Source organism: Aricia agestis, chromosome Z, assembly GCF_905147365.1.
Source record: "Aricia agestis chromosome Z, ilAriAges1.1, whole genome shotgun sequence".
NCBI classification, from domain to species: domain Eukaryota; kingdom Metazoa; phylum Arthropoda; class Insecta; order Lepidoptera; family Lycaenidae; genus Aricia; species Aricia agestis.
Genome location: NC_056428.1, coordinates 12,801,075 through 12,818,127, shown reverse-complemented (window position 1 = coordinate 12,818,127; position 17,053 = coordinate 12,801,075). Strand labels below are relative to the sequence as shown.

General features: G+C 33.1%; 1 protein-coding gene and 1 pseudogene across 1 annotated transcript; one reads left to right on the top strand and one right to left on the bottom strand.

Annotated features, from left to right (window-relative positions):
• Positions 1–4,150: 4,150 nt before the first annotated feature.
• On the bottom strand, positions 4,151–5,017 carry LOC121738331. Its single transcript, XM_042130308.1, has one exon. It carries the CDS (start codon positions 5,015–5,017, stop codon positions 4,151–4,153), a length of 867 nt encoding a protein of 288 aa, XP_041986242.1.
• Positions 5,018–5,667: 650 nt separating this feature from the next.
• LOC121739194 lies at positions 5,668–16,668 on the top strand (annotated as a pseudogene).
• Positions 16,669–17,053: the final 385 nt, after the last annotated feature.

The following is a 17,053-nucleotide window of genomic DNA, read 5'->3' as shown; positions in this document are numbered from 1 at the left end:
GATTTTTATGGCCTTTTTTGCTCGATACCAATAATTACAACAGGCAGGCAGTTGAAATTTTTGCAGAATCCTTAAATATATGTGTTATTTAATAATTAATAATAAAATTGGAATATAATTAAAATTTAAGGGGGGCTCCCATACAACAGCACAACTTTTGGCCTATTTTTTCTCTATTACGGTACGGAACCTTTGTGCGTGAGTCCGACTCGCACTTGGCCGATTTTATTGTAAACATGGTATCAAATTCGGGCAATCTATATAACAAAAAAAGAATTTTGAAAATCTGACCACAAACAGCAAAGTAAACATTAACTCCTCCTTTTTTTAAAGTCGGTTAAAAAAAAGTATCTAAGATGACCAGGGATGTAATTAGTAACATAGAATATAATAATAATAATAATAATAATAATAATTTATTTATTCTCTCACCACAATAATAATATTACATTTATATCATAACAATCAAATATTTAGTTCAGTATTTGTGGGGAGACTGGAGTCTCAAACTAAGCAGTGTCCTGCTTGTATTTTAAGACACCAGGCCTCCATCCCTAGTAAGTATATGTCTATAATTTGAGTAGTGAGTACATATTATTATTTAATATATAATTTAACATTTCTAAAATTCATAAATCACACTTTATAGCATAATTATAATTGATTTCATATTTTTTTTTTACATTAATTTGATTTTAAATTAGAAATCTTAGTACTTAACAAACAAATTAAATTTTATTAGTAATAAGCATGCGTCTATTCTGTGTGTGTGTGTATGGTGTGTGTATATATGAATGTGTATATAAGTAATATGATTGTGAGTTGTACATTTTTTAAATTAAATTAAGTTATTTAATTACTTGTATTGATCAGATTTTCAGTTTCATTATAATCAAGGTTCAAGAGCCATTGTGTTACAGCTTCTTTGCAATTTCTTTTTGTTTTAGGATAGATATTTAAAATTTTATTTGCTTGATTATACAGCGTTTTACCCAAATAATAGAAGAATCTGTGAGCAAAAGATGTCCGGGTCATTTCCGGGTTAAAAATTTTGTATTGCCTTCTAGTAACCGGTACTGGAGTGAAACATACAAGGGAGTGTTGTTTTGTAATCGCAGACAGGACAAACAATTGTCTAACAGAGAGGACCTTGGCATTCCGATACAAGTCAGCAGTTGGATAGAGTCTCGGCTTAAAAAGGCATATTTTAAGGAGTAGTCTCTGTGTTCTTTCCAGCTCTAGCAGTTTGGTTTTTGCCGCTCCTCCCCAAGATGTTATACAGTAAGATATAACTGTTTGTGCTAGTGCAACATATACTTTCTTCACTGTATTTTCTGTAGTAATTTGCCTCAATTGTTTAAATACGAAAATTAATTTTCTAAGCCTTTGGGATATATTGTGAATGTGTTCAGAAAATGATAGGTTCGAGTCAATGCTCACTCCAAGATATTTAATATTTGTTGTTTTACTTATTTCTGGGCATTGGCAAGATGGGGACTTCGAGTAGGAACATTCATGAACATGTAATTTTAGATGTGAAGGTAAATTTATTCTGCGCATTGAAAAACACACATACTTGGTTTTTTCTACATTTAATGTTAAACTATTTAGGGCCAGCCATCGAGATACAGTGTTAAAACCCCTTTGTGCGAGCTGAAATACCTCTTTCCATGTATCACCCGTGAAGGTAAGGGCGGTATCGTCCGCGTATGATGTAATCGCACAGTTTTCTAAATTGAGTTTACATAAATCATTAATGTAACACAAAAATAGAGTAGGGCCTATTATACTACCTTGTGGAATGCCGTAGTCAAGTTTTTGTTCAGAACTAATATATTTTCCAATTTTAACATATTGCGATCGATTTTTTAAGTAATCTTTAAATAATTCCAACTGTTTTCCACGAATTCCGAGTTTTTCTAATTTGTCTATCAATATTTGTAGAGACACTGTATCAAAGGCTTTTTTGAGATCCAGAAATATCGTTAATACCTTTTTGTTACCGTCTAATTTTTTTGCCACATTCTGTATAAAGTTATGGACGACTTCGTCAGTTGACCTATTCTTCCTGAACCCAAATTGCGTCTCTGCTAACAAATGATTCGATTCGAGATATCCAACGAGTCGTTTATTAATCACACGCTCAAAGGTTTTAGAGAAAGAAGTTTGTATGGCTATTGGGCGATAATTTGATACATTATCCTTTCTACCCATCTTATGGCTTGGTATCACGGTTGATTTTTTAAATGCCTCCGGAAAGATGCCCTCTTCCATACAAGAGTTAAAAATATGGGTAAGTAAAGGTGCAATTATTTCAAAATTTTCCTTTAGGACTTTTACAGGTATGTTGTCACAACCCGGTGCACAATCTGATTTGAGTTCTTTTATAATTTTTGAAATTTCCTCCACGGAAGTATTTGATAGGACTAAGGAATTGAGTGGCGAAATAGAATTTATATCAAACGTTGGTATTCTTGTTTTTGAATTTGTTGGGATAGATTCAGCGAGGGTTCGTCCCACGTTAGCAAAAAAGGAGTTAACTGCGTCTACTGATTCCTGTTTAGTGCTATTAATCGTGAGCAGTTCTTTACAGGTCGGAGTTTCATGGTGTAGGTTTGTAAATTTTTTTATATTTTTCCATAATTTTTTATTATCATTTTTAGTTTTTAACAATTCTTCCCTTTCATACTGTCTTTTTATTTTTCTTATTAAATTATTACAATAATTTCTATATCGTATGTATGTTAATTTTAAAATTTGGTTATCAGGATCTTTTTTTAGTTTAATGTGCATTTTATCTCTAGTTTTTAAACAACGAACTAATCCCTCAGTAATCCATGGTTTAATCTTAAGTTTATTTTTAGATATTTTAATTTCTGACCTATTATCGGATATGATTTTAGCGAGTCTGTTGATTAGTTTATTGATAGCAGTGTTTGGATTATTTTCAGTATGTAAGTCATCGAAATTTAAATTGTTGCAAGCACTTTTAATTCCCTCAAAATTATATCGGTACAATAATTCCTGGGAATTTATAGGTTTTGTGTTTTTATGGTTAAGGCAAAATAATACCGATTCGTGATCGGTTAAAGAAGTTTCTAAATGGAAGGTAAAGCCCGGTAATTTAGTTTTTACAATCACATGGTCTAAGCAACTCTTTTCTCGTGTTGGCTTACATGTTGCAGGTAGGAGGCCAAAGTAAGATGTCACATCGAGGTATTTTGAGCTGTCTGTGTTTAAATTTAATCTATATATATATATTGACGTCACCGATCAAAATTATATTTTTGAATCGCGTTAAACTCCCCAGGAGGTCGTGTAATGAATTTAAAAAAGGTTCTAGGTTTTTGAAACATGGCGGTCTATAAATAGTAATTAACACCATATCGTGGCTAAGTTTCAAAACTATGCAGTTTGCTTCAGACAACATTGGTTCTTCTTTTGTAACTACAGAGTCTAAAGACTTTTTAACATATATTACTAAGCCATCGTTTTTATTGTAATTGAAAGAAGAGTGATAGCAACTGTAGCCATTTAGACTGGGAATGTTATTATTGTTAACAGATAACCATGCCTCGGACAAAACAATTACATCACAGTCAAAACTGATTCGGGCCAATAGAGCTTGTAGTTCGTGAAAATTCTTATTGATACTCCTGATATTCTGTTGCAGGATTTTTAGATATGAATCTGGTTTTGTCAGAAATGTTTTACAATTCTCTGGCTCGCAGGCTATTTGGGAGGATATATTAAAATTATCTAAGCTATTAATGTAATCATTTGTTGCAGCCATTTATGAGTTTTTATATAATAATATCGTGTAACTAAATGACTTTTTGTGTAGATTATATTGTAAGCTAACAATGTATTTAAGTTGAAACTGAAACCGAAAGTGGAGTTGAAACAGATAGTCATCATATTCATAAGATGATTTATAATTTATAATTTTTAAATGTGCATGAATCTTACGTTTTTTATAGTTTTTGTATATGATTTGTGTGCATATAGATTTGATTTTAAAACAGAAAAGAAAAAGTACAGGAAGAAATATCTTATCATGTATGTTAGTGTTAGACTTAATTCTATAGTATATGTTATTTGTTAAGACTAAAAAATAATATAGTAATGAAAAAATAATCATACAGATCAGTCATGCTGGCTTAAGTTTTGAGAGATCATCTTCTGATTTAATATGTATCAAAGTAGCGCCTTCCGTTTTCCGTAAGTAAATTTTCCCATTTGAGGTCCAACAAAAACGAAAGTCATTGTTCTTCGCGAATTTTCTTGTTTCAGCAAAAACTTTGTAGTCTCTATATGTTAATTTTTGTGAGATATATACCGGCAAAGGAGCTCCTGAAATCTGCAGGTGGGTAGTGTTCAGCTTTTCTTTATTTTTTTGATTAAATATATGGACAGCCTTCAAAAAATTATCTTTCTTGATTATGCTTGTAAATTGAATATTAATTGTAGAATTTTTGTTAAATCTGTAGATATCCCGTATATCAGATTGCTCTATATTAATATTTACTGTATCCCCTATTTTTTTTGTTAGTGATAACAATTCTTCCTTTGTTTCGGGTTTTTTAAAGGGCACATTTCGCAATTCAATGCAGCTAGCGACCTTTCTCCTATCCATAATGTCTAATTTATATTCTAATGATTGAATCTGCTTTTGGTATTGGGTTTTTTCATCTTCTAGAGTATTGATTCTTGCGATTAAATCATCATATTTGCTGGAGAAAAAGTCTATGGCTTGACTAATTTCTTTATTTTGGTCCTTTATGGCGTTAACTGTGTCCAATATCATTGCAAAACTCTTTTCTTGCTCTTCCTTCATTTTCGTAAACATAAGCATAATTTCTTCTTTAAATTCCTCGAAGTCTGCGTCTGGGCGCTTACGTTTTTTGGTTGCATTATTCTCGGTAGATTCCGTCGTACTGCTGCGCTGCATTATACTGGATCCGCATAGATCTCCTTCCGCTGCAACAGACGCCGGTTTCGCTTGACCCAGGGGCATCGTATCACGTATGAGGTGATACAGGTTGAATAATTCACTGCGCCGAGTTACCGCTTCAGTGGTCAAACGGGCAAACACAACCAAATCACACGCAGCGCACCCGGGTTCAAATCTACGATCCACTAGACCAAAAAAGTAACTTTTTTCAAACAGTTTTGATTTCTTACATTAATTTAGAGAGCAACACGACACACGTCCACACTCGAATACGGCCGAGGGGCGAATATCATTGATGTAAGGTATCATCATGCCAAATTTCATTGAAATCAGTCCAGCGGATTCAGAGATTAGCCTGTACAAACAGACAAACAGACAAACAGACAGAGAAACAAAAATTTCAAAAACAGTTAAAATGTATTCTACTACTCTCCTTACATGCCCCTGACTCATTTTTTCAAGTTTATTTTCAATGTACAAAAATTTTACCTCTACGATTTTATTATAAGCATAGATAAGTACGGTATTTCTGGAAAGTCAACAAGGCCTATTGGTTCGTGAGCTGAGCGAGAAGAACCTGAGAATAAAATAATACACACGTTGCTATGGATATGGACTTTCTGGTAAAGTGTAAACAAATAAATAAATCTAAAAAACGCCTATCAAGTTTCGCTCGTGGGTAAAATACCTTTTAAATAAAAAATGAGTTTTAGTCTCGACGATCCTTTAGCGGGAATTCTAAGTGATGGAAGTGACGATAGTTTTTTTGACGATGATATTCTAGGAAAGAAAAAACCGCAGAAAAAAGGATCAATGAAGGCAATAGCGATCGCTAAAAAAGCTTCACTATTTTCTTTAGAAGATACAAAGGAACCAAAAGTTGGGCTTAATAAATCCGACTCTCACAAACAATCGAATATAAACGATATTTTATCTGGTCCAAAAAATACTAAACATGAGACATTATCACCAGCGTTAGCAAAGAAAACATCATCAATAAATGATTTCTCAGATAAATCTGCCACAAATCCCCTCGATTTGTTTAACAAAACTCCGTCCAAACAAAAAACTACTATCGATATGGATAAACTGGGTACAGACTTGGGTAGTGACAAGAAAACTAAATTAGTTGAGAAAAGTAAAAAGTCTCAGTTTTCACTAGATGATTTACTAGGTACGAGTGAGTCTACGTCAAGAAAAGGTACGGAAGTTGGAACCAGAAGTCAAGAGTTTGACTTTGATACCATCTTAGGCAAAAGCGAGTCTAAAAATCTCGTTCAATTAAATAAAGTAAGCGAGAAAAATGATGCAAAAGTCGAAAAAGCTAAAGAACCTCCGAAGAAATCAAAATCAAGTAATGATTGGCTGGGTATTTTTAAAGATAAAGAACAAGAAACAGCCCCAGATAATAATGAAAATGAAATGCCATCATGGCTAGTAGGCAGCGATACTAAAAAGAAAAACAATGAAACGATATCAACGAAAAAAGATATAGAAGAAGATAACCAAGAAATGGAAGAAACAGAAGATGTTACTCAACCTGATGATGAAAACGTAAAGGGCAATATTAAGGAAAATACGATACCAGTGCAACAAAAAATAAATATAGATCTCAGCCATGAAGATCTGACGATGGAAAGTACTGCTTTATGTCTCAAGCAGCAAGAAGCTCAGTTGATGGTGGCACTACAGCTCAAAGCCCAAGACGACAAACTTGCATCAATGCAGAGTAAGTAAAGATGTTGATAGGATATTACAAGCGTACTTATACAATATTATTAACTTTTAGCTTTTGCTATATTACAAAGTCTATATTTAGTTAACAGCATGTTCTAGGTAAATAATTTTAAATTATTATGCTACTTTTGTAATTAGTAAGGCAAATGAATAGTCAGCGAGTTCAAAAGGAAGCAGCACTAGCCCAGCATGAACAGTTGGACGCAATGCTGAAGAAGCAAGCGGAACATAGACGCCAGATGCAGAATGTAATATCGGCTCACCAGGAGAGAATCACGCAAAGGATTAAGGTTGATTTTATTTTAAAAAAGTTCTATATTAAAATAAAGTTTTTCTTAATGTGGAGGCCATGATAATGATTTGATATTATGTAAAGACAGCAGGTAATTTTTAAATAATTATTTTATTGAAGGCTCTGTTAGGTACAGCAGATCAGGAAGAAGGCGCAGATTTTGTAGATTTCACTGGAAATATAACAGAAACTAAAGATACACCACATTCAAAAGAAAAACAACTATTGCAGTTAGTGCAGTCATTGCAAGAGAATCATGATAAGGAAATCGACTTGATGGAAACTTCGTATAGGTAAAATGACTTCGTATACGTGATACCACATCTAAAGTAATTTTCTATACTTCTCGTAATATTTAATCATTATTATTTCCTAAAGACGGCAGCTAGATTTTCTAGAAATATCTTACGTTCAAGCAGAGCAAAGAATGAAGGATGAGAGTGAAAAGCTTGTGAAATTCTACACAGAAAAGATCAATTGGTTAGAAGAACATCATAACTTATATAAGAAAATGACGGAAGATAACTTGACTTCACTTGTCGAGAGACACAAAAATGAAAACGAAATGTTGAGACAGCAGCACTTGGAGAATATAAAAGTATTGCAAGAACACCACGGGGCTCTAATGGAAAATGTGAAGTAAATGATTGCAAATCCAATAGTTTTAATTTCAAAGATATCCTTAAAATACCTACACCAATATTTGTTTCTAGAAATGCAACCAAACAAGAGCAACTACTCATAAAAGATTCCGCCGGCTTTTCTACTAACCTTCAAGAATTGTTAGTAAATGTAAAAGAAAGCAACGCTAAAGCTGAACAGTTTTACGACAAAATAGATTTGATGACAAAAAACAATCAGCAGGATTCTGAAAGAAGTATTCAAATGAGAGAAACACAAATAACTGGTAATAATTATTATGAACTTTTGTATAATGCATGATGACCAGAGTAATATGGTCATTGATAACATACAATTATTTTTACAGAAATGTTGCATCAGTTAAAAGCGGATCGCGAGAGTTTTGAAAAGGAGAAAACAGAAAGAAGAGAAATAGAGAAAACCCTTGAAGCTCGTATTAGACAAATGACTACTGTAAATATTATCCCACCAAAACATTAAATGTAAAAAGGAGCCAAGCAAAATATTACATAGCAATGCAATATATCTATCGTAAAAAGTTCTCAGATCACATTTGAGCCAAGCCTTCAACTTATTTTGTAATTTAAATCAACATTCAGTGAATTTATCAATAGTTTTCTTTATTTTATAATTATTATAGTGGCTTAGCAATGAGCATAAGAAAAACAAATATAAAACTTCATATTTGGGGTAGTTCATAGTTACACAAATGGCAAGCGTAAAGTGTTTATTAGTATGTAACGAGTAACGACGCATGTGGACGATGGTACCCAATAAATCCAATCAGTTGCTGATTATTTCTCTAGTGCTCATTGCCAAGCCACAATAATAATAATTATAAAATAAAGAAAACTATTGATAAATTCACTGAATGTTGATTTAAATTACAAAATAAGTTGAAGGCTTGGCTTGAATGTGATCTGAGAACTTTTTACGATAGATATATTGCATGGCTATGCAATATTTTGCTTGGCTCCTTTTTACATTTAATGTTTTGGTGGGATTTCATGTATTTTTTTAAGGTTTCTTTTCAGGTCACGTTAAGACTTTTCTGTAGTTAGCTTAGCACCCATTCTCTATCTCTAGGTATATATTCTAGGTCATAAAATTAATTGATAATAACAGGTAGGTACTTCTACAAAGTACAAATTCTATGACGATAGCCCAACAACTTTTGAACTTTCAGGAGGTTATTCGTGCACCGATGTTACTTTCAATTGAGTATTACGACCTATCCCGGATTTTTTTAAACCATAATAATTATACTCCGCAAATATCGGTATCTATCGCTTATACCGCGATATAAAGGGAGTGCTACACCATCTATCAAGCGAGTACGGACAATGGAGTGTACATCGTAATTCGCAGTTCTGATTTCATTTATTTTTTAATCGAATTTAATTATCATAGTTTAATTGTTAACTTTGTTAACACTATTTTTCCTTTTGTACGTAAAATAATTATTATGAAGTCGAAACTCATTTTTAATGTTCTTGCAAAGACACAAAAACGAAAATCTTTTCTAAAAAGTAAGTTTATTAAAAGTTATATTACTTTTCAGTTTTTAGGTTTCCTTGCACAAAGGATGAAAACGGGAGCCTATTCTAATGAGTCTAGACTTCGCTGTCTGTCTGTCGTCCGTCCGTGTGTCACGAGGATAGATCTCGAGAACGGCAATAGCTAGATATTTTAATTTTTTACAAATTATGTACTTTTGTTGTCGCTATAAAAGCTAATAGTCCAACTGAAATAAAATAAATGATTAACCGTTCTCATACAACAAACACGTTTTTTTGCTCTTTTTTGCTCTATATCCATAATGGTGAAAGTAAGGTTTTTGAAAATTTCAGAAAATACTTAATTGTATTTCAACTTTTATAATAAGTAATAAAAAGTACATAAACTTGTGATTTAAGGGGGGCTCCCATACAAATTTACAGTACGGAACCCTATGTACGCCAGTCCGACTCGCACTTGGCCAGTTTCATAATTTTCCCTGTCATTGTGGATAACGACCTACCTTGTTGCCAAATTTCAAGGTTCTAAGTCTGCTAGAAGTACCTTAGAATTTTGATGATCTGTCAGTCAGTGAGTGACAAAATGTAGTAACTTTGATCATCCGTAACTATTAAACTATTTATCGAAATGTTATGTAATTTGGAGGTTAATCTAGTTTTAATTCTTGCTCCTAGTGACCGAATTTCTAAATCCCTAGCTTTGTCAACATCGATGATAAAGGGGGTGTGAAAAAGCCACGAACCGCTTCAAGAAAAGTATGCTACGGCCGTGCCTTTGCTAAAAAGCTTGGCTGGAGCACTTCCTTGCTCCCAAATTATTAAATTTGCTAACATTGCTATTAAAACCTATTGTAATTATACATAAGTTTAGTTTCATAAATTGTGTTTGTTTCAGATGATTGAATAAGAATCATTCTCATTGAGGCAAAAGAAAATGGATTTTGAATTTGAAAAAGCAACGTTTAGCAAGCAGACAGAATTTGCCAAAAGCCTTTTGAAGAAGCAAGACGAAGATTTAAAGGTAAGAAAGGAAATCGTTTTTATAAATACAGGGAAAATGGAAGAAAATAACGTACTTATTTGAATAATTTCAGACCTTAAAAGATGAAATTAATAAAGAGTATCAAGAAAAGATTTCTAAACTAGAAGAAGAAAAAGCAAAAACTATTAAAGATAGTGCCTTAATTGCTAAAGAAAAAGCTTCTGTTCAAAGTCTTAAAACGGAACTTGAGGTAAGAAAGTTTTATTTAAAGAATGTAAATTACTTAGAAATTTGTTTTAAGTAATTGAATATTATCTTAGAAAACAAAAGCAGAATTGCAAGCACAGTTAGACGAATTGGCTGAGGAACGATCAAAAATTAACAGAGAGAAACAAGACATACATATTGAGGAACAGAGGATCCATGCAAAGTAAGTTATTTCAGATAAAAATTAATGTTAATAATGTTACATTCAGTAAACATTTAAATATGAATTGGTTATACTTTTCTAGATCCCGTGATTTAGAGCTTCTAGCAAAATCTGCCATTGACAAGCAAACACAGGCCGACAAAAAGTACTCGGAAGCAGATTTCATACAGAAGAAATTCGAAGATCGCATGCGTAGAATACAAGAACACGTTGTCTCACTAAACAATAGAGAGAAACAGATCGCAAAAGAAAAAGTTGCGCTCTCTAGAGAGAGATTAAGCTTGCATAACGAAAGAAAAGAAATAGAGGGTAGATTGCAATGTTCGTTATGTAGAAGTACACAGTACAATGAGCAATATGTACCACAGACTTTTCAGTTTGTTCATACGCCCGCTTCAAGAGATTATGAAAATAGAACTTTTACAAACATAGAACAAGAAATGGAAGAATTTATGGCAAGAGTTAGACCTGCTGTAAGTTTGGAAGATGATAAGGTAGAAGAAGTGTTGCCACATACGACTGAAGTAAATAGCAACGTTCTTAAGGTAAAGAACAGGCATTTTTGTATGGAAGCCGTACCCAAGCTGTAGCACATCCACACATATATCAAATGGAAGGGCTTGAAAAGCTGAACATTTTATTGTATTATGTAAAATCTCTAAACCGTGGGAGAAAAAAGCTAACGAGGGTAGAAGGTAAAAAAAAATCACAAAAAAACACTCTGTATTAATGCATCAATTTATAGTGTTGCTGATAAAAAATCACTTCTGTATACGGCAAACTTGAGGAGAGACTTGAGATATTTTAAAAGAATATTGTTTCATATTTTAAATAAATGTACTTATGAGAAAACAATAAGATGCTAAACATCGAACTTTTCCTTTATTTTATGGTATATTAACAATTTGGATTTTTTTAAATAATTAGCAATACTAAATAATCGTGAAATAAATAATAATACAGGATATTTTATTTTTCACAAAAATACAAAAAAACACTCTGTATTATTGCATCAATTTATAGTGTTGCAAGTAAGGAATAACTTCTGGAAAGTAATCGTATAAGTATGGCAAACTTAAGGAAAGTGATTTATTTGAAATATATTGTTTCATATTTATAAATTACTAGCTGTTGCCCGCGACTTCGTCCGCGTGGACTTTAGTTTATAGTTGTTCCTGTATATCGATTGAGTCGTTTACGCGCAAATCAGAAAAGTAGATTGTGTGGAAACCGCACATTTTTCCGGGACAAAAAACATTCCTTGTCCCAGATTCAAATTAGTATCTCCAATCTCCATGCCCATCAAAATAGATTAAATAGTTTAGGCGAGAATCATAAAAGTTTATTGTGCGGGAACCGTATAATATTTTCCGGGATAAAAAGTATCCCTTGTCCTTTCCCGAGACTGAAAGTATAAAGAAAATACAAAATTTCATCAAAATAGATTGAATAGTTTAGGCGATATTCATAAAAGTATATTGTGCAGTAACCGTACATTTTTCCGGGACAAATTGTATCCTATGTTCTTTTACTCAAAGTATCTTAATACCAAATTTCAGCAAAATGGGTCCAGCCGTTTAACTTTACGCGTGATGTCGTGACTCGTGACCACGTGAAATATAACGTTCCGCGCAGCTTCGCCAGCGTAAATTAGATATTTCACAAACGAATTAGTCCACAAAAAATAGCCTATGATCCTTTACGTGGTCTATTTCTTATCTGTGCCAAATAACAGAAAAATTGCTCCAGTAGTTCGTGAGATAAGCCCTCTCAAATAATTTCCCCCGTTTTTTTCCACATTTTCGTCTATTTCTTAGCTCCTATTAGTCTTAGCGTAATAAAATATAGCCTATAGCCTTTCTCGATAAATGAGCTATCTAACACTGAAAGAATTTCTCAAATCGGACCAGTAGTTCCTGAGATTAGCGCGTTCAAATAAGCCCTTTCAAATAATTTCCCCCATTTTTTCCATATTTTCCTTTATTTTTTCGCTCCTATTAGTCATAGTGTGATAAAATATAGCCTATAGCCTTTCTTGATAAATTGACTATTTAACACTGAAAGAATTTTTCAAATCGAACCAGTAGTTGCTGAGATAAGCGCGGTCAAATAAGCCCTTTCAAATAATTTCCCGCCGTTTTTTCCACACTTTCCTCTTTTTCTTCGCTCCTATTAGTATTATCGTGATAAAATATAGCCTATAGCCTTTCTCGATAAATGGTCTATCTAACACCGAAATAATTTTTCAAATCGGACCAGTACTTCCTGAGATTAGCGCGTTCAAACAAACAAACAAACTCTTCCGCTTTATAATATTAGTATACTCGTAGATTTCTACAAGGTAACAAACAACTAGGCCTTTACATCCGTTCTGGATGATTTATACAGTATTTGTCAAAGCAAAGTAATCACTCCTCAAATACTGTAGTGCCTGGGACAAGATTTTTTTATTTTAAATGTCCGTATGGTTACCCAAGCGCATGCGGCATTCTCGCATCATAGTCGGCCTAGTCCAGAGGAAAGAACTAGTCGATACGTCTGGGACCAAGTATGTGCGGGTTTCATCACGATATTTTCCTTCACCGTACGAGCGTCCGTATTATGTACTTGAGATTCTCATAGGTACACGCTTCCACCCGGGTTCGAACCTGCACCCTCTAAGAGTGCGAACCAAAGGGCTACCCGTTAGGCCACGGACGCTCACACAAGGTAACAATATAATAATATGGTAAAATCCAGGAAAAGTTAGATTATTAAGGTTTTATTATTTTTCCATACATTTCTTAAAAATATTAAACTACTTGATGACGCCCGCAACTCCGTTGCGCCAAAATTCGTTTATCGCACGGGAACCGTACATTTTTCCGGGATAAAAACTATCCAATGTCCTTTCTCGGGACTCAAAATATCTCCATGCTTGCCAAATTTCAGCAAAATCGGTTCAGCGGTCCTCGCGTGAAGAGGTAACAGACAGACAGACACACTTTCATGTTTATAATATTAGTATGGATATATTTACTAAAATACAACACTTTCCTCAAGTTTTCCATATACGATTACTTTCCAGAAATGATTCCTTACTAGCAACACTATAAATTGATGCAATAATACAGGAATTTTTTTTGTGATTTTTTCTTACTTTCTACCCTCGTTAACTTTTTTCTCCCATGGCTTAGAGATTTTTCGTCATACAATAAAATGTTCAACTTTACAAGCCCTTTCATTTGGTGTATGTCTCAAAGTGCTACATTCGTGGGTACGAAGTGCCCCTCCTTCTTTTACAATCATTTAACAGGCATGGCTGTAGAAATAGTTCCATATGCAAAATCAGTGGTATAATTTACTGATGGGCAGGTAATGGGCATGTATTGAATTAAATAGGTATTGGAAAGAAGTTCCTTATTGCGCGTTCGGCGTAAAGAAGGCTAGACAGAACGATATTTAATCTCGACACTTTTATTAGTACCTGCATAGTAGGGACAGAGGGCGTTGATTGATCGAGGGGATCCTGTGCGTCAACTAGATGGGTTTTTTTGCGACGCGTTGTTAGTATTCCTGGCGGCCTACCACAACTTTTCCTAAAACTATCATGTTTCCAGAACACTTTGTTGTAAGATTACAATAACCTTACTTTGATTCGTATCATGAACTTTTTAAAGTGTATGAAAACAATCTTGTTTTATTCCGGCTTAGGGATGGGAAAAAACGAACGATATCAAATTATTTGTTTATATTTTGCTATGGGTGGAAGCGAGATAAGCAGCTATGAGGCGCTTTGTTCCTCTCACACGATTGTGTAAACAAATAAATTGTCATGGGTGGAAGCGAGATAGCAGCTATAAAGCTTTTTGTCACTCTCACACGATTGTGTAAACAAATGAAGTGTCTAATTAGTCTTAACAAATGTAGAAAAAACTTATTAGTGACTGTAGAGAATTTGAATGGTACTAAACCTAAATATTTCAATAAATTAAACCGATTCAGCGCTAAATTGTTAACAATAGGAATTAAATCAAATACTTAGTGGAATTGTTGAAAAACCAATGCTGAAACCCAAATAAGACGTGAAGTGTTGTTGTGGTACGGTACGCTAAAACAAAAAAGTTTTATGTGGTGTGTGACTGTGAGTTGCGCGACTTTGAAGACTGTTTCGATATTTTCTAAAGGTAAATACTTAGATAAATGATTGGTCTCGCACGCGCGCTCGTCAAGATACCGCGCTGTATAGAAAAAACAGAATTCTGAATGCGGCAACTCAATATTGTAGTGTGTGTAAAACAATGCACAAATATTGTTGTGTGCGTAGATAATCGAGTTGCCAGATACGTGACTGGTGCCCAATCAATGGGGAAAAATTAGTTGCTGTGGTCTTGTAATTTATTATTATTGTATAGTAATGCTGATTTTTCAATCACCAGATAAACTTTACCATTGGAATAAAGTCCATTCGAAAAGAATGCGATAAAATAACAACGTTGTTTAGGTCAACGAAATATAATGGGTAGATACAATATTGATGAGAAAACAATACAAAAACAATGGTAGGAAGTTTAATGAAAGTTAAGAATGAGTCATAAAAAAGCAAATGTTAAATTTGTTTTCTCATTTGTTACTGTATTGTATACATAAAATATAAACTGTATTTAAGATTTTTATTATGATATGATACTCATAATTCATATTTATTAATACACAATACACATTCATGATCCAGGAACTTTGAAAACTTTTTGTTCCGTTGGCGGGATTCCAACCAGCTACCCTAGCTAGAGATTTCAATTATGTTTTGCTTCAATTTATCAATTTACGGTTATATTTACATTTTACAATGGCTTATCTTTCGTTTTCCAATAATTAATCCACTAATTTACAATTTTTGAAAGAGTTGCTACAAAATAATTTTCACTAACTGAAAATAGAAATTCGAACTTTGAGTTTTAAACTTCTTCTTCGTCTTTTTTATCAACCAATTACAGTCGATCTTGCCAATGAGTGTTACGTTAGTAACATAGAATATCATTGGATCTTGCTTAAAAATTGTACAGATTATCCAACTTAGTTTAGGTGCTACGTTTAAATTTGGAACCCAATTTTTTTTTGTTCGAAAGTTTCACCCACCTCAATGATATTCTACATAAACAGATATGTTACGTCCATACTATTTTCCGGCTTAAATCTCTTCCGAACAATTTTCAAATTCCAAATTGCAAACATTGACAAATTTGACAGATAAGTGAAACAAAAGATATGAAAAACCATTTACATAAAAGAGACAGTTCTTTTTAAACGTCGAATCGTATCGCTGTCTCTTTCTTCGCCTGAGCTATGACGAAAATTCGATTTTTTCCAGATTGTTCAAAAAAATAATTGAAAATGTAAATAATCGAGGTATTTATTGCAATCAAGACATGTATATATGGTAAGAGATTCCATATTGTGTTTTATTTACTTTCGAGTCATAATTGGTACATTTTCGAAACACGCACGACGTCATTTTCAATTTATTTAGGTAAGACAAGACACGGCACGTTCGTGACTGCGCTCGATGCAGAGCTCGTTGTTTACAACAGACGGCCCAATTGGGCCGTATTTGAATCTTCACAACGCACGCGGTAGTAACATATCTGCTTTGAGTTTTTCATCATTGACCCACCTGTTAAAGTAATCTTACTTTTAAGAGGTGATGGTACGAAATCATTAAGTAAGATTAAAATATTACTGCTTTAAGAGGTAGTAGGCACCCTGGGCGCCAATAGATGGCGTTTTTTAATATTTTTTTGAGTGTATATGTATACAGGTTTTTTGAACATTAAGAAATATCAAATACTGAGAGGTCATCTTTTTCAGGATTACATGGATCCCAAGTTTATGATGCTACGTCTCGATGTTCAGCAAGTAATAAGTAATTTGGATCAAAATAAGAGCACTTCCAATAAAATTGAAAATAGAGAGTAGACCAAATCAAAGAGTACCTATGTAATTACTTACCTATTAATTATAGATTATGTAGTTATCACTTAAAAAAATGTCTGACCTTATGCTTATTTTTCTGTAATATTACGCGTGGGCCGTGGTAAATAAAATAAGAGAGAAATAAAATATTAACTTTAATTATATATTTTGTTTGGATTTTATTTTGACAACTCCTTACATTTAGCGTGTGTTATCAAAATGTACACAATACAATAGTTCCTTATCCTAACTCATTGTAAAATATAGGTACATATTAATCTTTACTATATTAAGTAAATTAATAATTGATTAATAACTAAGTTTAAGAAACGAAGTACATTTTGTTAGCTACATAATAAATTATCTACATATTTTGTTTTAAATGATTTAAAATAATGCACCGAATTGTTGGACTACCTACCATACAGTCTCATGCGGGATTCAGAGGCGGTTTTAAAAAAAAATTGCAAGTGCAATTTTTGGCCCTGAACTTTTTTGTCCTAATATTGTTTTAAAATACAACAAATTCATATTAGTTATTTAGCAG